We start from the raw sequence: 24645 nt of genomic DNA, 5'->3' as shown, positions 1-24645 counted from the left end.
AGCCCTGTCCCTCAGCCTCAGGCTGGCTCCTCCTGTCTGCCAGGGGGCACTGGGTGCTTTGGAGAGTTTTGCCTCCCACTCCAAGCCTGCCCAAGGGGGAGAGCCCCCAAAGCAGACCAGCATCCTGTTCTGTGCAAAGAAGTATATTTAGAGGCATGGACCATGCATTTACCAAAAGGACACGGGCTACTCAGAGGCACAGGCACACACAGTCAGACTCTCGGCATGAGAAGGTCCCCAGAAGGGTCCACTCCATTCCTCCTCTCTCCCTATCCCCTTGCCCACTATCCTAGGAGTTGGGGAGTCCTCTACTTTTAACCTTTGTCCCTCAAGCTGCAGCCATTGGGAGACACTGGGGGGCTACCCAGGAATGGAGGTGCTGATGGTAGCAAGAGTGTGAAGCCTCCAGAGTGGGGCAGGAGTGGAGAAGGGCACGGTGGGGGGACAGGAGAGGGAAAAGACAGCTGCCTGCCCTCTCCACGCCAGGTGCCACGTGCTGCGGCGTCGCTGGCCCCCACTCTGCTGTTTACCAGCTGGGAGTGAGAGCAGGGGGAGGTGCCAGGGAGCCGCCCCACTGCAGCCTGGCCCCTGGCCAGCCGGCTTGTTGGGTAACCAGGAGAGCCAGGCCCAGCTAATCAAACTCTGGAGAGAAGTGGCGTCCAGGACCTGCTCTGCCCTGAGGCCCCTCTGCAGGGTCCTTCCTCAGTGCCGGCCCTGGTGCAGGCCAACCCAGTCTAGGGGCTCTGCTTCCTCCAACTGGTGCAGAGCGCGGCATCTCTCCTCTCCTCATCTCTCCCCTCCCATCTTCCTCTGCCCCTGCACACTCCCCTAGCCCTGCCCTGCGGCCCACCAACAGACCTGTGGAGGCATCAGGGAGTCAGAGAATTCTAGGGAAGGACAGCCAGGTGCAGGAGCTAAGCAGTCAGAGGCCTCAAGGAACTGAAGAACCATGGGAGGAGTCTGACCTCATCCTGGAGAAGAGTCACAGTCCGCGCTCCCCCACCCCACAGAGAAGCCACCCTTTTCCCATCTCCCCTTTGCATGTCACCTATCTTGGTTCAGATAGAAAACACACCATTCCAAAGTCACAAAGTCCTGGGTTCAAATCACAGTGCAGCCACTTATTGTTCTTGGGCAAGTCAGTAATATCTTTGAGCATCACATAGCTTATGGGTAAATCTGGAATAATGGCGGATGCTATGAGAATCATGGGTTTCTAAAGTGACTGGCAAAGGGCCTGGCACACAGTAGGTGATCAATAAATGCTGGCCTCCTTCCCTTCACTTATCCTGTTTCTCTCCAAAGCTCCAAACTCTGTTCCTCAGATCTCTCTCCTTGTCCCCTCCTGGTGCCAGGCCACTCTGCCAGCCACTCCTTTCCCCTGCCTGCTGACAGGCCAGGTGCTCCCTCCCTGCTCCCTCCTCCCTCCCCTGGGCCCTGCTCCCTGCCCTCCTGGGCAGCCGGGGCAGCAAGGACGGCACCAAGGGAGCTGCCCCATGGACAGGGCCCCACAGAGACAGCACCGAGCCTCTCAGGGTAAGAGGCCCATGGCCCTGCAGGCAGGTGGAAAGGACTTGTCAGGAGGTTCAGGAGAGAGAAAGAGAGAGAGAGAGAGAGAGAGAGAGAGAGAGAGAGGAAGACTCTGGTCAAGAAGAGAGGAGGAGGAGGAGGACAAGACAAGAGAGAAGGAGAGAGATGGATTGGCAGGGGATGCAGGCCAGTCCTGATGGAAACTGAAGGAGAAGCAGGAGGAGGGGCTGGGGACACTGCAGAGGAAGAGACTGTAGAAAGGGGGATAAGCAGGAAACACAGGGAGGGGGAAGAAAGGGAGCAGCGGGGAAGGAAGACAGGTGTGGGTGGGGGGGGGGTGGGGGGAGAACAGAGTGAAGGAAGCTAGATCCAGTGAAGGGCCAGAATGTGGGCAGACCCTCCCAATGTCAGCGCCCCCTGCGATGAGATGGGGACACTGCTTTACTCAGCTGGCAAACAGCAGCAGTGGATGGAAGGCTGGCCACCCCACCTTCTGTTCATTCACCAATGGAGGAGCCCCTCCTGCCTTTAAGGGTGACAGACAAAGGGTGGGGGGAGGAAGCAACCACACCCTGTTCGCTGCCCATGCCCACTAGCCTGGCACTTTTCTCCCCACTGGCCCAGGGGTGCGAGGTTTCATTTGTGCAGAGAACGTGGGGAACCAGGCCGGGGGCAGTGGGATGCACAGAGTCAGGCAGTCCTTGTCCCCACTCACAGTCTATAACTCAGAGACCCTCTCAGAGCAGAATGCACGGCCACCTGCTTGGTCAGCTATGAGCACCCAGGGGAGTGAGTGCCAGCAAGCTCCTGGGCCACCTGGTGGAGGAAGAACACCACCACCTTGGCAGGGAAGCACCCCCACCCCAGGAGGCCAGAGAGAGGGTGCCACGTCAGGGAGGAAGCTGGGTGGGGCCAGGCAGGATCAGTGGGAGGGGGAGGGGCCGGATGGAGTCACTCCCTCTCTGGGCAGTCCTCCCCCACCCCACCCCAGCAGAGCCCAGCCCTTCTAGTGCATTCCCCCCCACCCCCACCCCGCCCGTGAAGGAAACCTGCCTGTGGGGAGCATCTCCTGGGCAAAGGGACAGTGTGAGGGGGATGGTGGAGAGGTGTCCGGGAATGGCCAGCAGAAAGAAAACTCCAGCAGCAGAGCAGATTCAGAGGTTAGGGAGCAAGCCTGTAGGGGGCCTAAGGCAGGGCTACAGGCTTTTCTGGTACAAAAGGCTAGCCTTGTGCTCTATGAGGAGCTGTTGTGTGGTTGTAGGAAATCAACCAACACCTGGCAGGGGAAGCCTCCTCCCAGGGTCTCCCTCGGTAGGTGTTCAATAAATGCCAAAGTGAATGACCATCGCCACCACCGGGTCGCCACAATGCTCTAGCAAAGGCTTGCTCCTCAGCAGCTGCCCCTCCAAGGTGTGTGCATCCCTGCCCACCCCACGTCAAGCCGCTGGGTACCCTACTGTCTGCTCTCTGCCCAGACCCGCCAAAGGAAGGGACCCCCTCCTCTGCAGGCTGGTATGCCACAGGAGCCAGGGTTCAGAGGGCAGAGTCTGTGTTCCTAGTCTCCATCCTCTTCCTCCAAACATCCTCACGGCCTTACTCTCAACCTCCACACCTCTGGCACTCCCAGGTGCTTTCGGGCACGAAGGAGAGACCACAGAGATGTCACTCTGGCTGCAGAATATTTATTGTGCACCTCTAATGGGCCAGGCGCCACAGAAGGCTCTGGGAATAGCAAGGTCAACAAGACAGACACAGTCCCTTCCTCCACAGGGTTTACCGACCAGCAGGAAAGCGTCATTTCACGGATAGTGACACAATGATAGCAGTTAGGGAACAATGTGGTGAGTGTCAGGAAATCAAATACAAGGTGCCGAGTGTCAGCATGAGGGGAGGGGAGAGGGGCATGTACAGCTTCTCCAACTGGAAACTTGAGGGATGAGGGGAAGTTGGCTACACTGACTAGGGTGTCAGGGAAGGGCATTCTGAGAGAAGGGAGAAGGAAGAGCTTGGGGAACTCCCAGAGGCAGTGAGAAGCCCAGCACTTCTGAGGACCTGCAGGGCATAGAGCGAAGAGAGGGGTGTGTGCAGGATGGTCCCACCTTCTGCTCAGACACCAGGTTCAGGAGAAAGGAATGGGGTGGGATAGGGCCAGTGATGGGGTGGTGTTCCTGGTGCCCATGGTCTTCAACTTTTGGCCCCGACCCCCTCTCTTCTCTTTCCAGAGCTGCTGGCCGCAAAGAAGACCCACAGCTGTGAGTAGAGGGTTGGGGCAGCACCTGGTGCTGGGTGTGGAGAGATGGCAGGAGCTCAGCAAGGCTCCGGAGCTGGCCCAGAGACAGAGGAGCCAGGCAGAGGTGGCACCTAGGGAAACAGGGAGATGGGGAGCCGGGGGTGGGGTGTGAAGAAACCTCAAGATCAGGGTGATGGGAGGTCAGGAGGAAGCCTGTGGAGTCAGAGGGAGCACCACAGGCTGAAGGAGAGAGGGATTAGAAGAGACCTGTGGGAGAAGAAGAGGAGGGGTGCTGGACAGAGGCACAGGAGCTGGCAGCAGGAGGGAGGGAGACAGAGAGCAGGGGGAGGCAGGGTTGGCCTTCGGGACTCAGGGAGCCTGCACCGGGCTTTGCGACAGCTGAGCCACATTTGGTGTTCATCTTGGTGGTTAACACATCCTGAGGTGTGAACAAGCCAGGCCATGCAGAGCTGGAGAGCAGGAAAACCTTCACCTCTGTAGGAAACATGATACACAGGGACACTCTGGACCCCGAAAGACTGAGGCCACAGCATGTAGGAAGGCTAGAGCTCAGGAAGGACTTCCCAATAGACACTGGTGAGGAAGCATCCCCTCTAGGGACCTCTCAGCACATGGGATCTAACCCCTTAGTTTGTGGAGGCCACTTCCCCAGAAAATGCACCCACCCAATCTCAGTCCCAAAGCTTATATCCCATCAGGTCCAGGCGCACCCTTAACCGCCTGAGGGTACTCTGGGAAAGGCCTCCTCCAGAAGCACGGTCCGCACATTAATGAAAACCATTCTGGCGCAAGAGAGACCACCTGCCTTTCTCCATGGCACTCCCCTGGATTGCCTACCAGTTCCTCCTGAGAGCTCACTGACCTTGCTCCGGCTGCCAAGATTGCCTAGAGCCTCCCTGTTCCAAGCAGGGACATCTCAGAGGGCAACAGCGTCCCCTTGTCCTTGAGCTGGGCGGACAGGCGCCAGGGGGCTATCCAGGATGCTGCGTCCTCCTGGGTGGGGGGTTGCTTGGCTCAGCACAATCCAGATCTGTGCCTCGCCTGCCCCTAGCCACAGGGCCCCACGGAAATGCTGAGCAGGGCCCTGGGAGGAAAGCAGGTCAAGGAGTGACGTGCTCAAGAACCGGGGGATGGGAACCAGGGACCATATGTGGGTGGGGGGGGGGAAGAAGGGGGACTTTCGGAGCAGCTGGAACTGGAGGAGCCTATACTCCATCCCGACCTTAACCTCTTACCACAGAAACCTTGACCAAGACCACGCCCCTTTCTCCTCTCCCAGCCCCACTGGGCCTGTGCAACCAAGCCCTCACCCCCACCCCAGAGTGTCCTATGAGAAGCCAGGGTGACAGGCCTTCCGTGCATGTGCATTCTGCTGCCCCGAGAGCCAGAGGAAGGCCAGCATGGAAAGGTACTGTGCTGAGGAGCTATTAGAGGCCCGGCAAGACCAGAGACCTCTTAGAGGATCAGAGAATCCGGAAGAGATGAGGGACTCCCCCAGGCCGAGAGCCTCAGAAAAATAGGTTCTGAACTGAGACAACCCAAGGAGGAGATCCAGGACAGTCCCAAGAAGGGAGGAGCCCAAGAGGGATTCCCAGACCAAGAGAGGGCCTAATTACTAAAGGGCCCTGAAGAGGGAACCCTCAGGCCCAGGTACCCACAGAGCAGATCTGAGGCTGAGAGGGACCCTCAGAAGGACCCCCAGGCCAATAAACTCTAGCCTCAAGTGCCAGGAAACCTCCCAAGCTGAGACATCCTCAAGAGCTAGAGGATGGACCAGAGAAGCTCTCCCATCCCTCGGGTGGGATCTGGGGCCAAACTGCCTGAGTTTGAATACTGACCCCACCACTAACTAGCTGTGTGACCTTGGGCAATTTACTTAACCTCTCTGTGTCTCACTTTCTTCAAAATGGGGATAATGGTGCCTACTTCATAAAGTATTTTGTGAGTATTAGATAATCCACATAAGAAATTAATAACCGTTTCTGGCACATAGTAAACATTATTATTATTTTATTACCACCACCACCATCATCATCATCATCGTCGTTGCCAACATTATCTGCATTCCAGTTTCAGTAGTTTTGGTCCTGAGGAAATAACCCTACCTGCGGATAATGGATATTTGTCTGATGATTATTACTGCTGCTATTATCTTTAGTTCCTAGCCGAGGGCATATGCCATGTCTGGAGGGAGGTCATGAGCATGGCGGGTGGGGTGGTGGGGCGGCCTCTCAGACTGCACCCCACTGGGCGGCAGTTGACAGTCCACAGGGTCTCTGGTGGCACCAGCCACTGCCCCCCCGGGGGCAGACATCCTGTGACTTACCTCTAGAAACATCCCTGTCCCTGGAGTCGCCTGGCAAAGAGGGTCAGGCTCTGGTCCTCAGCGGGAGGGGGAGTAGGAACCTGGCCCCAGGCTCCCGTGAGCTCCATTCTGGCTCCCCAGCCAGAACTACTTTGACGGGTGGAAACAGCTTTTACCGCGTGTGGCTGTCGCATGTGGTTTTGGAATTTTCCAACGCCCCCTGCAATTGGCTGCCCCGCCCCTCACACCCTGCCCCAGGCCCAGATTGGCCACGTGCAGCGCCTGTCATCCTACTCGCTGCACCCCAGAGGGGGTGGGGATGGAGTGGGGGGGTTGTCACTCGGCCACCTGTGTGGTGGTGGCTTCAACCCCCCTGGCCCAGAAGAACTGGGAGGGAGCTAGGTGAGGAGCTACAGGCTGAAGCTCGGCAGAGAGGGCCTCACCCCCAACCCAGCTGCCAGCTGTGCCCCATCCCCGGACCACCCCCCACTGAGGACAGAAAGCCAAGGCAGCAAAGCCCAAGGCTCAATCATGAGAAGTAAGTGAATGGGGCCACCTGGGAGTGGGGAAGCCTAGATGCCACTGTCATCCCTGGGCCTCTGGAACAGAGAGGTGTCTTGGGAACAGCGTGAGAAAAGCTGAGGGCTCTTCCCCCCACCACAGGGTGTGTCCCAGTCAAGGCCAAGTTCTGTTGGGAGATGGGTGGAGTAGCTGTGGAGTCTCACTCCCCAGGCAATTTTCTTAGGGCAGGGTAATAGAGGGGGCTGTGGAGGACCACGTATGTCATGAGCCCTGGAAAGGGTCTGCAGGAGTGTCTGAAGTGCTCTGTTCCGCGTTTAACAAGAAAGGACTGAGCCCCAGCGAGGCCAGTGCTTCACCCCAGATCACAGGGCTGCAGCAGAGGGAGGTTGGTGACTGACAGGCACACTCTCCCACTGCAGCAACTCCCTCCATGCTGCCAACCTGCCTCAGAGTGGGTTCAAAGAGGAGCCAGAGGGGTTGCTGTGCCCTGAAGCAGCAGGACAGGGAGAGGAGAGCCAGATCGGCAGATAGAGAGGGTCAGAACCCAACATCCAGGTCTCAGCATGTGTGTGTGTGTGTGTGTGTGTGTGTGTGTCCCCAGTTTCCCTCATTCATTTGATGAGGGGGGATCAGGCAGGGGAGACAGAGCAGAAAGCCTTCAGTTTCACCCCTTCCTGGTGTGAAGCCATGGGCCAACAGCTTGTGGGCAGATGTGTACAGTCCCTGTGCCTTCTAGCAGAGCAAGCACAAGTAAATCAGACAATCCCTCTGTTCGCGTCAGGAAAGCTGGAGGGCCTCTCGGAGCACAGGGCAAACGAGGAAAAGGGAAGCCCCATGTCCCTGTGGCCTGAGGCCTGAGGCAGGCCCAGCCTCAACCTGGGGTCTTCCCACAGACCACAGAAGGGAGGCCATATTGGGTCCTGGAAAGACCCATGGGCTGAGAATCTAAAGACCAGATTCTGATGCCAGCTCTGTCACCAACTAGCCACGTAGTCTTAAACAAGTCACTGGGCTCTGGTCTCCTCATAAGCAAAATAAGAGCTAAATTTAAAAACAAAACTAACTCTGGAGAGGGTCCCAGTTCTTGAGGACCCACGACCAAGGAGAGAGCCCTGGTCCCCAAGGTGAGCACCCCCAAAGCTAGTGAAGGCATCTCAACTCTCCCAGGACATAGACAGAGAAGCCATAGAAGAGAAGGAGCTTGGGACAGAGATTCCAGTGTGGGTGTATGAGCTGGGATGGGTCAGGAGGGGCAAGGAAAAGAGCCAAAGATTTCCGCAGGAAGAGGGGCCCTTTGGAGCTTCAGTTTCCTTCTAGCTTCTTCAGACTAGCAGCAAAAGTTAGCAAACCAGTCTTCCCAGAAATGGTCCCCAGTCAGTAAATCCACCCTGGGAAGCAAGGATTGGGTGTGTTTCAGAGCCTGGCAGGAGAACAGGAGTCCCCAGGACTGGAGGAGGGAGCCACTAGGCAGTTCTACATAATTTCCCCCCAACAGCTCCATCCAGGCTGGTAGATAAGAGAAGGGGGTCCCCTCCGATCTGGGGGTAGATGCCACTAGTCCTTCTCACCTGGACATCTCTGGGTATCTCATAGCCCCAGGTTACCTGGCTGCCCCCATCCCCGCCCACACACACACCTAGTGAGTGCCAGCCACCTCTGCGCTCTCTGACTATAGCCAGGGAGAGTCTACACACTGGGGGCTGGGGACTATGACACACCCAGAGACTGAGGGGCAGACAAACAAGGAACAGAAACACACCAGGAAATAGAGAGAGGTGCAGAGGCCAAACCCAAAGGACAGAGTCATGAAATACTTGGGGAAAGAATGATGCCCTGATGGAGCTGTAAGTGGAGAACTACCACCGAAACAGCACCGCGTGAAGCCCGACACAGAGCTGGAGCACAGACAATGGAAAGGCACACAGACACAGGGAGAGATGGGGAGGAAAGAGGACGGGCCGCAGAGAGGAGACGCTGAGTACTGAGTGGGTCTAGGAAGGCAGGAAGGGGGAGGCATGGATTTTATGGAGGTTCTGGAAGGGTGATAGGGGCTCCCTGCCATGGCGAGCTGCAGCTAAGCAAAGAGGAAATGTCCATTAGCCAGAAAGACTCCCAGCCAGCCAGAGGGATGGTGGCCCTAGTCATCTCTCTCTGAGGGCACGGCCAGTGTGGAGGCAATAGGCATGAGCTCCCCCCACCAACCACTGAGTGTGCATGGGGCAGTAGGGGGAAGGGGAAGGGGAGGTGTGAGGTCGCATGCCAGTCTTTGCTGTGCCCTGATCTTTCCAAGTCTGGTCATGATAATGAGGAGCCGTGGGCCAGAAGTAGTCCAGGTCCCCAAGGGTGCCACAGCTATTATCCTGGGAGCCCTGGACCACCTGAAGACTTTACAAAGGGCCCCCTCCTTCCCTGCATCACCCCAGAAGCTTTGCCTTTTCTTCTCTTCCCATCCCTAACTGGAATCCCAAACACCCCTAGCCCAAGGTCCTAGAGGCCGCGGCGCTGCAGCCTGTCCCATCACACTGAAGCAGTATTGCTGCCCTCCTGGGGGCCCCCTCATCTCCCCTGCCTCTGTGCCCCTGACTCAGACAGGGAACAGGGACTTTCCTATGCTAAGAGCCCTCTAAGGAAGGCAGCTCTGGGGTCTCCTCTTGTCCTCCACGGCCAGTCCTTTCTGAGATCTAATCTCTACTCTTCCTGCTACTGCAATGCTGTCCTGGGACTCTGGGCTCAGAAAAGATGGGGATGTGTGTTCGGGGGAGGGTCGGTTACAGGGCAGGACGTCAGCACCCCAGCCAGAGTCTCTCTGGGTTCCTGGTCTCCTGGAACAGCAGAGCCCTGTGGAAAGGACGCACAAGCCTGGCGGCAGGGAAGGCCGCTGACTGTGTCTTGGGGCTCCCACTCCTCAGAGCTTCCTCCTGGTGATTCATCCCCTCCCCCCATTCACTGGTTGTTTTCACTCAATTCTTTTGTTTCCCCTCCTTTCTCCTGTCCCAGACTGCGGGGGTGGCGGGGGCACCCAGAGGGGTTTCAGGTGGCTGGCTGTCTTTCGTGGCTTTTCAGAACCCCAGACTCTCCCTCGCCCACCTGAGTTTTAGCTTCACTACTTTCTCAGCCCTGGGATCTGGGTGTATCAGCAGAAAACCCTCGCCCTACCTTGGGAGCAGTGTTCAGCAGATAGAAGTGCTTCTCTCCTGGCCCCCGCCACCCCTCCCCCTCCCGCTCCCCTGTGGGGGCACACACCAAAGTGGTTTCCAGCTTTGCAGAAGCTGCGGGAAGGAGAGCTGAGAAAGGAGGGAGGCTGGTGACAGGCTAGGGTACACTGGGACCCCTGGCCAGAGCTGTGGTCTCCATAGGGGTGGGGGTGGGGGAGCTAAGCTAAGAAAAGAGGTGCATTCCTCTTTCCTGTCCACTCATTCATCCCTGCAGAGGCCTACTACGTTGTATGAAAGCCAGCCCACACCCCCAGAGGAGCTCTGTTGGGTCAGGCGAGCTGGCCTTGGACACCTTGGCCCCAAGACATGAATACAGGCAGGAGGAGGTGGCACGGCAGATGAAAAGCAGGGAGCGAGGGGACCATGTCCCTGGGCGTCCTTACATCAGGCATGAGTCCCGGCTTTAGTTCCCCGGGGGTCCTCTCTGAATTCTGTTCCCAGCCCACCTTTCCCCTGTGGCCAGTAACCTTGTCCTGTATCCCCTTTGCTTGGTTCACTTGGGCATCTCATCCTTACAGGGTGTATAGCTTAATGGTTGGGGACATGGGTTACAGAATTACAGAGACCTGGGTTCAAATGTCAGATCTGCCACTTTAGGCCGTGTGACCTTAGTCAAGCCACTTACTCCCTCCTCGACTGTTTTCTCATCTGTAAAATGGGGACAGTACAAGCAATGCCTGGTCCCTAGGGTTGTTGTAATCATTAATGAAACACTTATGCGAAGCCTGGCACCAAGTAAAATTCAGCCACGGCTTATGTCTATCATTATCATCGCCCTTGAACCCCTGTCGGCTGGAGAAAAGGGGAGAGAAAGAGAAGGAAGGCCCATCTGGAGACTGACAAAGCACCAAGAGAAGATAAGGACCCCAGGGCGCCTCTGGCTGCATCCACTCTACCAGGGTTGGCGGGGCGGCAGAGGGGGGGGTGGGGGAGTGGTTCTGGGGTTTGAGGGGAGAGATCCCCCTGGGCTAGAGCCCCTCCTTCGCTCCTACCACTTCCTCTCTGTGGCATAGGGCACCTGGACAAGGCCCAGAGCTGGCTTCCTAAGAGCCAGGCTCTGGATGCATTCAGAGAGCGCTATCAATGAATCTCACAGCTGTGGGAAGGGTGAGACTAGAGGGGTTGGAGGGAGGGAAAGACCACCTCCTCACTACCGGATTTCCCCCACATCAGAGGTGCACACAGCAAGCTCCCTGGGGATGCTTCAGTCTCTGAAGCAATCGAGAAGGGGTTCATTTTCTTTTCCCAGTGTCCTATCAGAATGCAGCTTTAGAGGCCTCACAGGCTGAGGAGAAGAAATGAAAATGAGCTGGGGGAAAGACGGCCAACCCCACCCTTGTCCCCCAGGGAGGAGCAGCCCTGCACAAAAGCTTCAAGAGGGACTCAATTCTTGCTACTCAAAAGTACAGACTGAGGACCAGCAAGCTTGGGCACCAAGCAGAGCTTGTCCATATGCAGGATCTGGGCCCTCAGACCTGAGCAGGGACCTGCTCACAAAATTTTCACAAGATCCCTTGATGGGGGGCTAGAGCCATGTAATCACTAGCTGATTTCAGGAGCGTTTGTAGGTGGACACCTCTCTCTCCTGGGAGTGTGAGGGTTTCCTTTGATGGGCCCTGGGAGAGAGCAGCAGTGAGGTGCAAAGATCTTCCTGAAGCAGCGGGGGCCGCAGGGGCTGGCCTAGACAGTCCTGACCTTTGCTTGGTTCAAGTTCCTGGCACCATCAGGCCCTTAGACGCTAAGTTCCTGGCAGGCCAGGCTCCAGGGCAACCGTTTGAGTAATCCCGTGATTACTCAGCTCCCCCTCCCCAACCTGGGTTCCCATCACCTGCTGCTGCAGGCAAAGGCTCAGGGGTAGGTTGTGAAGGTGAGGGGTGCGGGGTGCTTTCAGCTCCTGTTCACCTCACTGCCACCTCTGCCAGTTCTTCCCGTTCTCTCCCCGCTCTCTCCACTCCCCGCCTCCACAAGTCCCCCTCGCGCGTGCAACGGGACTTTCTCTTTGAGGTTTCAAGCAGATGGCATTGAAAGGGGTACAGGTGGCAGGGGAAGGAGGGAGCAGGGAGAGCAGGGGCCTGGTGGTGCAGACAGGGCCAGGGGCAGGGCACTGGGGCCAGAACATCGGTGTGGGTCTTTCTGTGTTTCTGCACCTGCATCTCCAGCTCAGGTTCTAAGTCTCTGTTGTCTGCTAGTCCTGAACCTCTTGGTCTCTCTAGCTCAGAAGCTACAAGAGTCTGAGCCTCCCAGCTCGGAACTTCTGACTCTGTGTTCCTTCTCACTGTGTACCTCTGTCTTGGGACTGTGGTTGGGGAGCCCTGAGGAGTGGCTGGCCTGGTGGCTGGGGTCTAAACTCCAGCATCCCCCTCAAGAATAGGTAGGTATTTGTGAAGGGGGTCCATGGCTGGCCACATCAGCCTATGAGAAGAATAAGGTCTTGGTTATAGTGCCGCGAGGCTCCTGGGGCCAGGACCAGCAGTGGGTCAGGCATAGGGCAGGGAGATGTGTCTGGGTCACCTGTGTGGTTGGTGCACACACGCACACGGATGTGGCTCTTGGAGAAGGGAAGAGGCAGGGAGGCCTGTGGTTGACTGCTGGGCTGGAGTCCGAGTTCCCACTGTGGCTTGGCCTAATCTCCCTGCCGCTTACTTTTTTGGGTGACCCAAGGTGGTTTCTCCCCTCTCTGGGCTGAGGGCCACTACAGAGGGAGACCCACACTGTTGAAGGGGAAGGTGTTGACGCAAGCACAGACTCCATGGGGCACGGGTGTTTCCATCAGGCCTCAAATGCCCACTGGCCTTCTTCACCTTTGGCCCTGCTCTGTAGTAACAGCATACGTAGAGTTTTGCCTCTTACACAGCGCTTCCCACAGGTCATGTCATTGCGCCTGCGAAACTACCTACAATCCCCCCATGGACAAACAGTGTTATTTGTACCCCGGCCTCACTGGCAAGGGAACTGAGGCCTAGAAAATCTAAGTGACTTGACATGCAGTGTCTCCATGTTTTCTGTCCCTTTTCCAGCTACCAATCCCCTGTCTTGTTCTCTCTTCCCCTCCATGCATTCCAATCTACTCCTAATTTACTGGAAAGAATCTGAAAGGCTCACTTTCCGTCACCGCTCCCTCCCCCCCCCCCCCCCCCCCCCCCCCCCCCCCCCCGCCGCAGGTGATCACAGCCTCCTGCGTGGGGTTTGGGCAGTCGGATGGGGGCTGGGGTGGAGAAGAGAACAGACTTCTCACGGAGGGGTTTCAGATACTCATGGGCCCAGTCCCCCATGAGGAGGTGGCTGCTTACTCTGACTCAGCTCAAAGCTGGCTTGAGGGTCGGTGGTGTAAAGGCGCCCACTTCACATTGGGAGGCCCTACGCATATGTGTGACCAGGGCCCAGGCCAGAGCCAGAGGTAAGCTCACTGGAATATAGGTTTGCCCTATAGACAAGCTGCTGCTTCCACTGACCCTCAGAGTAGGACACGGATGGGGGACACGTCACCGATGAGCAGGGGCTGCAGTCCTAGACCACTTTTCTGGTCTGCTCCACCCCAGCCTCCCTGCTCAAAGGGGAGGCAGCAGGACACCAAAGGCACACAAGAGACCCCTGTCCCTTGGGAGGGACAGAGTCCCCCCGACATAGTGGGAATCCCAACTCCTCTTCAACGACGAGCTGGGAGAAGGCCAACTGCTGGTCCCTGAAATTCAGGAGAGAGCTGTGGGCATTGACAGGGCCAGGGCAAAGGAGAGAAGAATCTGGAGCCAGGTATAGGTCAGGGGCCCTGTGGCCCAGAGAACAAACACTAACATGCCAACGTGCAGGTGAGACTGCTGGCTCAAGCAGACATGCCCACTGGCTCACAATTATGTGTACCTTCCATGTGTACACACACCCTCAAACATGCCCACTGGTGTGTGTACCCCAAAAGCCATGTACACAGAACAGCATAATGGAAAGCAGGGGAGCTAGGATGTAGACCCGGCCCTGGGGCAAACTTACCTCATCTGGTCTATTCCCTCACCTGTAAAGGAAAGGAAAAAGTTTAAATGAGATGGTCCCTAGTCCCAGCCAAAGTTAGCATTCATGATGCGTGGGCATACGATGGGACCCAGAGGCCCTCGTGCACACGTAAACATCCACACTCTCATGTACTGATACACACAGAGCTGCCCACTCTCTGCTCCGGGGCCAGGGGCCTCAGCACCCTGTTTGATTCTCTCCCTGGGTCCCCAGCATCTGACAGACCCGGCTTGTTGAACCCTCTCCTGGGCTCTAACTAACTCACTTCTCCATACCCCCTGGGCCCTACTCTGTGGACCCTGTCTGCTTGGCCCTGGGGCCTCTGCTCAACCCACCCCCGAGCCTTCACTGCCTTGCCAAGGATGGCTGGCATCTGTACCTGGCCCCCAGTGCCTCCCGGCTGGTTCACCACATCTCCCCCCTCCCCGCCCCCACACTTCACACTCTTCCCATGGAAGCAGAGCCCTGGTAGGGGAGGGGGGCCTAGAGGAAGGCCCCTGCGCGGGAAGCAGGTGTTGTAAAGCAGCAGCGAGGACTCTTAGGTCCCCAGGCGGGAGGGAGGCAACTGGAGCTTTTCCACTTGAAGGGCTGAACAGGTGGCCTCTCGGCAGCTGCATTCTTGCCCCCTTGGGGCTGCAACAGCCCCCGGCTGCCCCACCGAACCAAACACGGCCCCCCTAGGCCTGTTGTGGAGCAGTGTTTGGCACTTTTTCCCTTCCTTCCATCTTGCAAGAGGGGAACAAGCTGGAGCAGGGCGAGTGAGGGGGCAGGAGGCAGATAAGGCTCCTGGGCTGACCTCCCGTTCTTTCTTTCTTCCAGCACAAATTGAAGTGATTCCTTGCAAAATCTGTGGGGACAGGTCGTCTGGGATCCACTACGGGGTTATCACCTGTGAGGGGTGCAAGGTGAGCACGTGCGCGCGTACAGTCTCTTCCGAGGTGAGGAGAAGGGGTTCTGTGGCCTTTATTCTGGGATGGTCTACTGAAGCAGCTAGGGAGCTGCTTGGGAGGTGCCTTACCTTGGAGGCCCTGTGCACAGGAGGGCCTTGTCCTGAGCTGGGAACATGATGGCAGGGCAAACTGTCATCATGCTAAGACATGGAGGAGAGAAAACTGATGGGGGGTCGAATCTGGGAAAGCTGGGGCCAGAGCTGGGGCTGGAAGCACTGGGGACTGAGCTGGGCCTGGCCAGGAGAGACAGCCAAGGTCTCCTCGCCTGCCTTCCCCAGGGTTTCTTCCGCCGGAGCCAGCAGTGTAACGTGGTCTACTCCTGCACCCGCCAGCAGAACTGCCCCATCGACCGTACCAGCCGAAACCGGTGCCAGCACTGCCGGCTGCAGAAATGCCTGGCACTGGGCATGTCCCGAGATGGTGAGGCCAAGCAGGGAGCCCCCTGGGGTTTCCCTGGAGTCTCCAAAGAGGCAGCCTGGCCTGCTGTGCTAGGCAGAGGTTACCCTGTAGAAATGTCCTTCTGTGGGGCATGGGCTGGCCATGCACAACGGGGGTGCCCGGTGGGGTAGGCCCACCACCCTCACCAAAGGACTTTGCCGTCCCCAGTTTTAGGGTCTGCTAGAACAGTCCTCCATTCCCCAACATCCCCGACTCCTCCCTTTCCTCTTCCTGTGATGGATTCTCCTCAGTCCCCTCACCTGTGGCCCAGATACCATCCAGCTTCCACATCCTCCCTGCTGCCCTGCTGCCCCATGGCTCCAGTACTAGCTCATCTCCCTTCCTGGTCTGCCAGCCCCATGATAGGACACAGGATGGTGGCTAGGAAGGGAGCCAGAGTGGGCCTGAGAACAACCCAGAAGTCATGAGCGTGGGGAGGGCTGCTGTCCCTGGCGCTTTCTCGTGTCCTCACCCCCGCCTCAGCACAGCCCCCCATCACCACCCAGAGGGAGCCCAGGGAGGGGCTGGGGGAGGCATGAGGTGATGAGGAGCCAGAAAGAGTCCGTCAGCACTTTTCAGCGCCCAAAATAACAAAGTGAAAGGAAACACGCTGGGGTGCAAAGGGGCAGGCGGGGCGAGGGGCTGTGCCCCCACACCTGGGAGGGGTGTGGGGGGGGAGTGAAAAGGCAGGAAAGAGAGAGCAGAAGAGGATGTTCAGAAACAAGCCGCGGAGCCTTGGTTGGGCTGTGGTGAGTATCTAGGTCACCAGGGAGCCTGCAGGCCTGACCACAGGGAGACCTGTGTTTTCAGCTCTCCTCTTCCTCCGACCCTCCTAGACAGGCAAGGTGACCCCAATACAGCTCGAGGCCCCCGACGTGACCACCCCCAGCCCCAGCATCAGGAGGCCAGAGTCCTCAGTCCAGATTCATGCCATTAGCAGAAGCCAGTTTCCAGCCGGGAGAGTTTGCCTGGGAGAGCAAAACGCCTGGGCTGGACCGGCCCTGCAGCAAACACCTAAGAGGTGGCAGAGGTCTCAAGCAACAGTGGGGGCCCCCGAGGAAGCTGTGCTCAGTGCTAGCTATTCAGGGGACAGCAAGTGAATTTGTAATGATCAAAATGCATGTTGGTGCCGCCCAGCACCCAAGTCCTCCTGCCTTGAACACTCTTGGTCCCCGACCTCTTTCAGCTGTCAAGTTTGGCCGCATGTCCAAGAAGCAGAGGGACAGCCTGCACGCCGAGGTGCAGAAACAACTACAGCGGCAGCAACAGCAGCAGCGGGGACAAGTGGCCAAGACCCCGCCAGCGGGGGGCCAGGGAGCAGATGCCCTCGCATGCCCTGTGGGACTCCCAGATGGGCAGCTGCCCCTGGGCTCTTCACCTGACCTGCCTGAGGCCTCGGCCTGCCCCCCCGGCCTCCTGAGAGCCCCAGGGTCTGGGCCCTCCTGCCCCAGCAGCCTGGCCAAGGCGGGGCCCAACGGGGCCTCATACCACCTGGGACACAGCCCCGAGCGGGGCAAGGCCGAGGCCAGAGACGGCTTCTATGGCACAGGCAGCCAGCTGCCCCCTGACACATGTGGGCTTCATTTCGAGGACCCCAGGCATCCTGGGCTTGAGGAACCAGGACAGGGCCCGGACAGCTACTGTAGCCCCAGCTTCCACAGCACCCCAGAGGTGCCCTATGCCTCCCTGACAGAGACTGGTGAGCAGCTGGGAGGTGGAGAGGGCAGGGACCATGAGGGAGGGGCTTCCAAGAGAGGGGCCCGAGCCAGCACTCCATGTACACCAAACCTGAGCCCAAGGGAGCCGAGGGGTCGAAGGGGGGAGGGAGGCAGAGCAGGGGTAGGCCAGGCCAGGAGTGCCCTTTGTGTGGGTAGGGTGGCAGCTGGCTGACACGGAGCCTGTGCCTTCCTCCTCTGGCCCCAGAGCACCTGGTGCAGAACGTTTGTAAGTCCTACCGAGAGACATGTCAGCTGCGACTGGAGGACCTGCTACGACAGCGCCCTAACATCTTCTCCCGGGAGGAGGTGGCTGGCTACCAGAGGAAGGTGAGGCCAGGAGAGCCCGTGGGAAGGGGGGACATCCCGCCTCCACTGGGAGAGTGCAGAGATGGCCACCTGCACAGGCGAGCGGGCTGGAGCAACACACAAGGGTGTCCCCGCTTTGAAACATGGGGTGTGCGTGTGTGTGTGTTTGTGTGTGTGTGTGTGTGTGTGTGTGTGTGTGCATGTGTCTAGCCAACGGATGAGAGCTCTTCCTTGGCCCCTGCTGGTTAACATTTTGCCTGCCCTTCATCCTACCGCCTCCAGCACCCACACCTTGGCGTACAGACCTCGGCATACTCTCCTTCCTTGTCCTCTGATGGTAACAGTAGTCAGAACCCTGATGTTACACACCCCTTCTCTGCCGGGCGCTGTGCTGGACGCTTCACATAAATTATCTTCCATTCTTACGACAGCCACCTGGGAGCTTGGCATTTATTTCGGTTCTTAGCAGACAAGGAAACTGGGCTCAGAGAGGTTCACAGACTTTTCCTGGGCCACAAAGTCGTGGAGCCAAAGGCACATTCAGATCCACCGGGCTCCAAAGTTTACACTCTTTTGCATCAGACTCTCACAATACAACCTGTTCTAAAAATACTTGTTTGGCATTCAGCCTTCACTTCTCCAGGTTATCAAGACCTTTGGGTGTGTCTTTTTGGGAGAGGGGTCAGTGTGTCCTTCTCACCCCTACAAAATGCAAACTCTTTGAGGGCAAAGCTGCATCTCAGATGGGTTTTGTTTCCCCATGGACAGCTAGCCGGGTGCCAGCTGCTGGTGGGGGCTCAGTGAGTGCAACCACGTGACAGGCATTGACCCCAAGTGTGCATCTGGGCTGAGAATAGGCTAAAAATGCCGGAGCAGACAGTGTGGAAGTTCTGAACCTCACTCCTGATGTTTATCAGTCCGGGCTCCTGGGGGCTTGGGAGGGTGACAGGGTCATATATCGGGCTACAGTGGGATCTCCTCCTTCCTTGCAGTCAATGTGGGAGATGTGGGAACGCTGTGCCCACCGCCTCACTGAGGCCATTCAGTACGTGGTGGAGTTCGCTAAGAGGCTCTCAGGCTTTATGGAGCTCTGCCAGAATGACCAGATTGTGCTTCTCAAAGCAGGTGCCCAGGGAGGGTGGGCAGGCCTGGGGGGAGGGGGACAGAGCTGGCTTCCTGCTTTGCCTGACTCCTGCCTGCATGTCCCTGCCCTCTCCAGGAGCAATGGAAGTGGTCCTGGTCAGGATGTGCCGGGCCTACAACGCTGACAACCACACAGTCTTTTTCGAAGGCAAATACGGAGGCACGGAGCTGTTCCGAGCCTTGGGTGAGGGGCAGGGGGAAATGGAGAGGGAGGGGTGGGATGGCAAGCCCCCTAGAGCTTCAAGAACCAGGGTATCCTCTTTTCAGGTCAGATCACCCCCTCTGCTCCAAACATCAAGAGGGTGGGTGTCCCCGGGCACCGTGGCCTCGTTCACCCGGCAAATCCTTTGGTTTTCCGTCCCTTAGGCTGTGGGGAGCTCATCAGCTCCATCTTTGACTTCTCCCACTCCCTGAGCACATTGCGCTTTTCTGAGGATGAGATTGCTCTCTACACAGCCCTCGTGCTCATCAACGCCAGTGAGTGTTGCTGGGCCTGCCTAAGGGACATTCGGGTGGCAGGGGGGCAAGGGATAGTGAAGGGTCTGGACCTTCAAATGTGGTTAAGTCTGGAAAACTGCTTTAAAGAGCAGAATGAAGGGTCAGAGGAGCCTGAGAAGGGGAAACGGCTCCCAAGGTGGAGTTGGGACAAGTGGGGGGCCAGGGAGCCGTGGGGATGAAAGGAAGTGAGCCACTTCCTTTCCCAGAGAGAAATTAGCTGGCCTGTGAGCTCACGCCAGAGTGTCCAGTGTGACCATGACCACACACTGTGATCACCCGGAAGCTCTAAAAGTGATTCTTCTCCAGGCTCCACTCCCAGAGACTCTAAGGTCATTGATCTGGGGTGCAGCCTGGAGCACCAGGATTTTTAACAGCCTCCCACAGGTGATTGTCGTGTGCCACCAAATCTGAGAATCACTGCTCTGCGTGAGCTAATTTTAAAACTTTTTTTATGTTTATTAATTTTTAAAAGACAGAGAGAGACAGAGCCCAAGTAGGGGTGGGGTGGAGAGAGAGAAGGACACAGAATCTGAAGCAGGCTCCGGGTTCTGAGCTGTCAGCATGGAGCCCGACGCAGGGGCTTGAACTCACAAACCAGAAGATCATGACCTGAGACGAAGTCGGATGTTCAACCAACTGAGCCACCCAGGCACCCCATGCGTGAGCTAATTTTAAGACTGTGTGCCGTCACAATGGAACTCTGGGCACCCTCTCCACTGGAATGGAGTGGGCTGGGCTGAGCCAGGGAATGCTAAGTATTTGGAGAACCTGGGCTAATGAGCTGAGCTACTAACCTGAGTTTGCAGATGAAGACGATCTGTTGTCTGGCTCTGCCAATGAGCAGAGACCTAATCATTTGAACTAGAAATAAAGACTTAAAAGATGACTTCTGGTGGGGTGCCTGGGTGGCTCAGTGGGTTAAGCATTTGACTTTGGCTCAGGTCATGATCTCGCAGTCTGTGAGTTCGAGCCCCACGTTGGGCTCTGTGCTGACAGCCCAGAGCCTCCTTCCGATTTTGTGTCTTCCTCTCTCTCTGCCCCTCCCCAAGTCACGCTCTGTCTCTCTCAACAATAAATTAACATTTAGAAAAAAAAAAGATGACTTCTGGCTATCTGATGGAGCCAGGGCAAAAGGTGCTTTGTCTGTTGAAGTTAGCCACCAATTGATGCAGAGGCCTTGATGCTGGCCTAGGAGGCTTCACCAAGGCAATCTCCCATCTGGTCTCAGCCTTGGCCAGGGGGCAGGGCTCTCTTCCATTTCATCCCCCCATAGTGGAATCCCAGCATCGAAGGGGCCATGTGAAATATCAGGGTATCAGGGAGAAGGCAGCTTGGGCATCAGGAAATTGGGTGTTCTTATCCGCCTTATCTCTCCCCAGTTTGCCTTGTAGACAGCTAGCCCAGCCCCAGGCCCTAGAGCTCTTCTTTAAAAACAAAAAAAATTTTTTTTAAGATTTATTCATTTTTCAGAGACAGAAAGTGAGCAGGGAAGGGGCAGAGAGATAGAGGGAGACACAGAATGTGAAGCAGGCTCCAGGCTCTGAGCTGTCAGCACACAGCCGGATGTGGAGCTTGAACTCATGAACTGTGAGATCATGACTTGAGCCAAGCCCGACACTTAACTGACTGAGCCACCCAGGCGCCACCCCCCACCCCCCAGAGCTTTTCATTATCAAGCCAGGATACGTACGCATGTGCACACACACTGGAGGCCGTGCTCCAGCACAGATACCCAACACGACACACCCTGTTGGGGGAATTTGACGTCCATGTTCTTTCTTCTTCTCGCCATGGTGCCGCGCCCTCCTTCAGACCGGCCAGGGCTCCAAGAGAAGAGGAAAGTAGAGCAGCTGCAGCACAACCTGGAGCTGGCTTTCCATCACCATCTCTACAAGACCCACCGCCAAGGTATCCTGGCCAAGGTAGGAGCAGTCCCCAAGGTGGAGGAGGTCAGGCCTGGCACGAGATCTGGGACCCCGGGGCTCCGTGGGGACAGAGTGCCATATGGTGTTAGAGAGCTTGCAGCAGCAGCATGGAAACCAAGGGGACAAGCAATCGCTGCCATTTGCGTACAGATGGAACACGAGAGAGCCTGGAATTGGGGGGGGGGGCTCCAGCAATCAGTTCAGTTTAATATAGCCATCGCTTACCCAGTGTCTGCTTGTGCAAGGCACCATGGAATGGAAAGCTACAGAGAAGCGATCCTTGCCCCCACTGAGGGTTCGTAGTGCGGTAGGAAGAGGCTCGTACTGGTACTCTGGTACAGAGTAGCATATGGTACGTGATAACGATAGTAGTACGATTAACAAGGTGCTGTCACAGACATGCTGTCATCCTCAGGGCAACTCAGTAATAGGACAGGTATTCAAATACCCCTTTAGCGGTGAGGAGACTTAAGCAACTTGCCGACGTTTGCATGATTGGCGAGTAATAAATACAAGATTGAATCCCAGTGCTCTCCCACTGTGTCCCCGTGCCCCTGATGAGTTCCTTCGGTAAGAGATATTGGGGAAATGTTATGAGCATAGAATAGGGATTAAAAATAATCTGGGGTAAAAAGAGTGGGTCATCAATGCTTCCTAGGGAAGGTGGCATTTAAGGTAGGCCATGAAGTATGACAGATTTTAACAGACATTCGTGGTGGTAGGACAGGCATGCCAGGCTATGGGAACAATATCAGCAAAAATAAGGAGGCAAAATAGTACATATATGGGGAATAGCTCATAGTACATTTTGACTGAAGCATAAGATTGGGAGCTGGCACTGACTGATGAGGGCAGGGAAGTAGCAGAAGACAAGAAGAAGCTGAAAATCAGGTCAGGTAGCAAATCAGAGAGGACTTTGAGTGCCATATTAAGGAGCAAAGGCTTTATTTCCAGGCAATGGAGAGCCATGAGGGCTGGAGGAATGATATCATCAGAGCTATTATTTAGGCAATTTAATTTGGAACCAGTGTAAAAGAACCTTTTATGTAATCATTCAAGCAATGGACCCTTGCTATGTGCCAGGCACAGTGAGTGCTAGGTGCCAAGGATACAGAAATGGCTTACACAACGGTCTAGGCCCTAAAGAACTTCAAGTCCAGTTGGACAGGCTGGAAGGAGAGACTGACTGGACCCTGGGGGGGGGGGGCAGCTGGAAAGCAGGTCTGACTCCACCTTCAGAATCACCCCCTCCACCATCACCCCCCACCTCCCCCGGCTATCAGTTCTCACTTGGCCTGTTACAGTGGCCCCTGCTCCTCCCTCCTCTGCCCTGCAGTAGCCACACAGCATAAGTCTCAGCCCTCCTATAGCCACCCATCCTGCTGAGACTCACCTGTAGGGTCTGTCATGGCTGACTGGCCTCACGTACAATATGACCCTGAATTTTTCTCACCTCCTCTCCTCTCCCTGCCCTCTCAGTCGCCTCCCGGCTATTCCTTCAACACATCACACACAGTTGCACCTCAGGCTTTTTGTATCTGCTGTTCCTGCTGCCTAGAAGGTTCCTCCCCTAGTTTTCCAAATGGCTTGCCCCATCCCTCCATTCTGGAGAGGTTTTCTGATGCAAAAAGCCCTCCACCCCACCCTGCATTACTGCTCTTTAAGAAATTTTCAGGCATATTATATTTTCTGGCTCCCTCACTAGAATATGCATTTAATAAAGCCAGATATTTTATTCTACCTTATTTTATCCATTGATCTATCCCCACACCCCATCACAGTGCCTAGCTGAGTAGGTTCTCAACAAACATTTATTGAATGGAAGGATGGATGGATGGAAGGATGGATGGAAGGAAGGAAGGATGGAAGGAAGGAAGGAAGGAAGGAAGGAAGGAAGGAAGGAAGGAAGGATGGAAGGAAGGATGGAAGGAAGGAAGGATGGAAGGAAGGAAGGATGGAAGGAAGGAAGGAAGGAAGGAAGGAAGGAAGGAAGGAAGGAAGGATGGAAGGAGGGATGGAAGGAAGGAAGGAAGGAAGGAAGGAAGGAAGGAAGGAAGGGAGGTAGGAAGGAAGGAAGGAAGGAAGGAAGGAAGGAAGGAAGGAAGGAAGGATGGAAGGATGGAGGTACTGTGACAGTCCAGGCAAACTCAAAGTAAAGCAGTAGAAATGAAAAAAGAATGAATCTAAGATCAAGGGATCCATGTTGCCTGGTCCTTTCTGACTGCCCCTTTCCTAGGAAACTAAGATGGTGGTGGGAGAGGAGGTGGTAGCTGGAGAGCAGTCTTTTCAAGCCTACTTTGGTTATACAGGAAGCTGCAGAAGATGAATGGTTTTCTTGGCCTTTCTTCAATAAGGTCTCCCTACCTCTGTCTCCTCCTGGGTCTCTAGGCCTTTTTTATTCCCCTCCAACTGAGTATTGGTAGCATTGGGTACCTGCTTCGAAACTAGTTCAAATAGTTACTGAGCAACTGTCATGTGCCAAGCACTATGATAGGAACAAAAGATACAGAGAGAGAGGGAGACAGGTAGAGAACCTACCTAAGGAGATTAGACCCAGGGTGGAAAGGCAGACAAATGAGACCGTTTTCCTACAATCAGGTTTAAGTGCTACTACACAGAGAGAAGCCCAAAGGAAATGCCCTTAATCCAGGGAGGGGTAGTCAGGGAAATATTCCCAGAGGCGGTGACACTTGAAAGTGAGGAAGAATTAGCCAAGCAAAGAACTGGAAAGGCATTCCACGTGAGAACAGCATCAATGAAGGCCAGTGATAGTACATAACAGAGTCGCAGGATCCAACCATCCTAAGAGCAGAAAGGGGGAGTTGGAGCACTTACCAGGTGAGTAGCGGGAATGTGATTGGGGGTTCACTCAGAAAACACACACCTGTCCTGCAGCAGCCCTCGCTTGCCTCTGGTTTCCTGAACACATACTTCCCCTGTGATGGGATCGAATCCGGCCACCCCTCCGATGCCAAGTGCAGAGGGGAAAGCAAGGAGGGTTGCCCTAGCCTGGGAGGGCCGAGAGGACATCTTGGCTCTGGGGAGGAGGCTGGCGTACTGACCCTCCCCCCCTGTTAACCCATGTCCAGCTGCCACCCAAGGGGAAGCTTCGGAGCCTGTGTAGCCAGCACGTGGAAAAGCTGCAAACCTTCCAGCATCTGCACCCCATCGTGGTCCAGGCTGCTTTCCCTCCACTCTACAAGGAACTCTTCAGCACTGAAATTGAGTCACCTGAGGGGCTGTCCGAGTGACCCAGAGGAGGGACTGCTTTTCCCTTCTCTGGAGCCCGCTGGCCCTCGCCCCAGCCCTCCTCCTACCCTCACCTTTTTCTTTCCTGTGCTCTGAGAGGGTGGACCCTGCCTGTTCTTTGGGGGTGAGCGATTGCTCAGACTGGCTTTCTGCCCACAGGCATGCTCAGCGGTGGGCCAAGAGCTAGAGAGGGTAGGGATGAAGGAACACCGTCTCCAGCCTCAGCTTGGTCGTGTCTCCTTCACCATGACTCTTCACCCCCAGCTTCTGAGAGGCCCAGGGTGGCACATAGGGACCTCTAGGAGGACCACAGTGTCCAGGGGGATCCAGGACACCCTGGATGAATGGAACTCAACTCTGAGCTCAGAAGCTAAGAACAGGACTTTAAAATACCTCATTGCATTTCCCTGTGGGCTTTGGCTGGGGAGGTATGTCAAGCTCAGAGACTGGCAGCTGGAGCCCAGAAGGACCTGTATATAACATGAACACAGATCTTTAGATTTTCTGCCTTCCCTCTTCCTCTCAGCTCAGCAAGGAAGTGGTTGGGCACGCTTCCCTTTACCCAGGGTCTAAAAAAAAAACTGGATATG

At 56.2% G+C, this 24645-nt stretch overlaps 1 protein-coding gene across 1 annotated transcript; it reads left to right on the top strand.

Annotated features, from left to right (window-relative positions):
* The first annotated feature begins 1411 nt into the window (after positions 1 to 1411).
* Positions 1412 to 24555, top strand: RORC (RAR related orphan receptor C). Its single transcript, XM_045033530.1, has 11 exons — positions 1412 to 1536; positions 3753 to 3782; positions 14648 to 14733; positions 15057 to 15198; positions 16403 to 16915; positions 17140 to 17261; positions 18233 to 18365; positions 18460 to 18567; positions 18750 to 18860; positions 20694 to 20803; positions 23896 to 24555. Exons 1-11 carry the CDS (start codon positions 1497 to 1499, stop codon positions 24055 to 24057), a joined length of 1557 nt encoding a protein of 518 aa, XP_044889465.1. The 5' UTR covers positions 1412 to 1496; the 3' UTR covers positions 24058 to 24555.
* Positions 24556 to 24645: the final 90 nt, after the last annotated feature.

Source organism: Felis catus, chromosome C1 (genome assembly GCF_018350175.1).
Source record: "Felis catus isolate Fca126 chromosome C1, F.catus_Fca126_mat1.0, whole genome shotgun sequence".
Taxonomy (NCBI): Eukaryota; Metazoa; Chordata; class Mammalia; order Carnivora; family Felidae; genus Felis; species Felis catus.
This window is presented reverse-complemented; position numbering and strand designations above follow the sequence as displayed.

Coding starts and splice junctions, on each gene's coding strand:
- RORC (XM_045033530.1), top strand. CDS start 1,497: ATGGACAGGGCCCCACAGAGACAGCACCGAGCCTCTCAGG. Junction 16,916..17,139: donor TGCCTCCCTGACAGAGACTG/GTGAGCAGCTGG, acceptor CTCTGGCCCCAG/AGCACCTGGTGCAGAACGTT. Junction 18,366..18,459: donor GATTGTGCTTCTCAAAGCAG/GTGCCCAGGGAG, acceptor TGCCCTCTCCAG/GAGCAATGGAAGTGGTCCTG.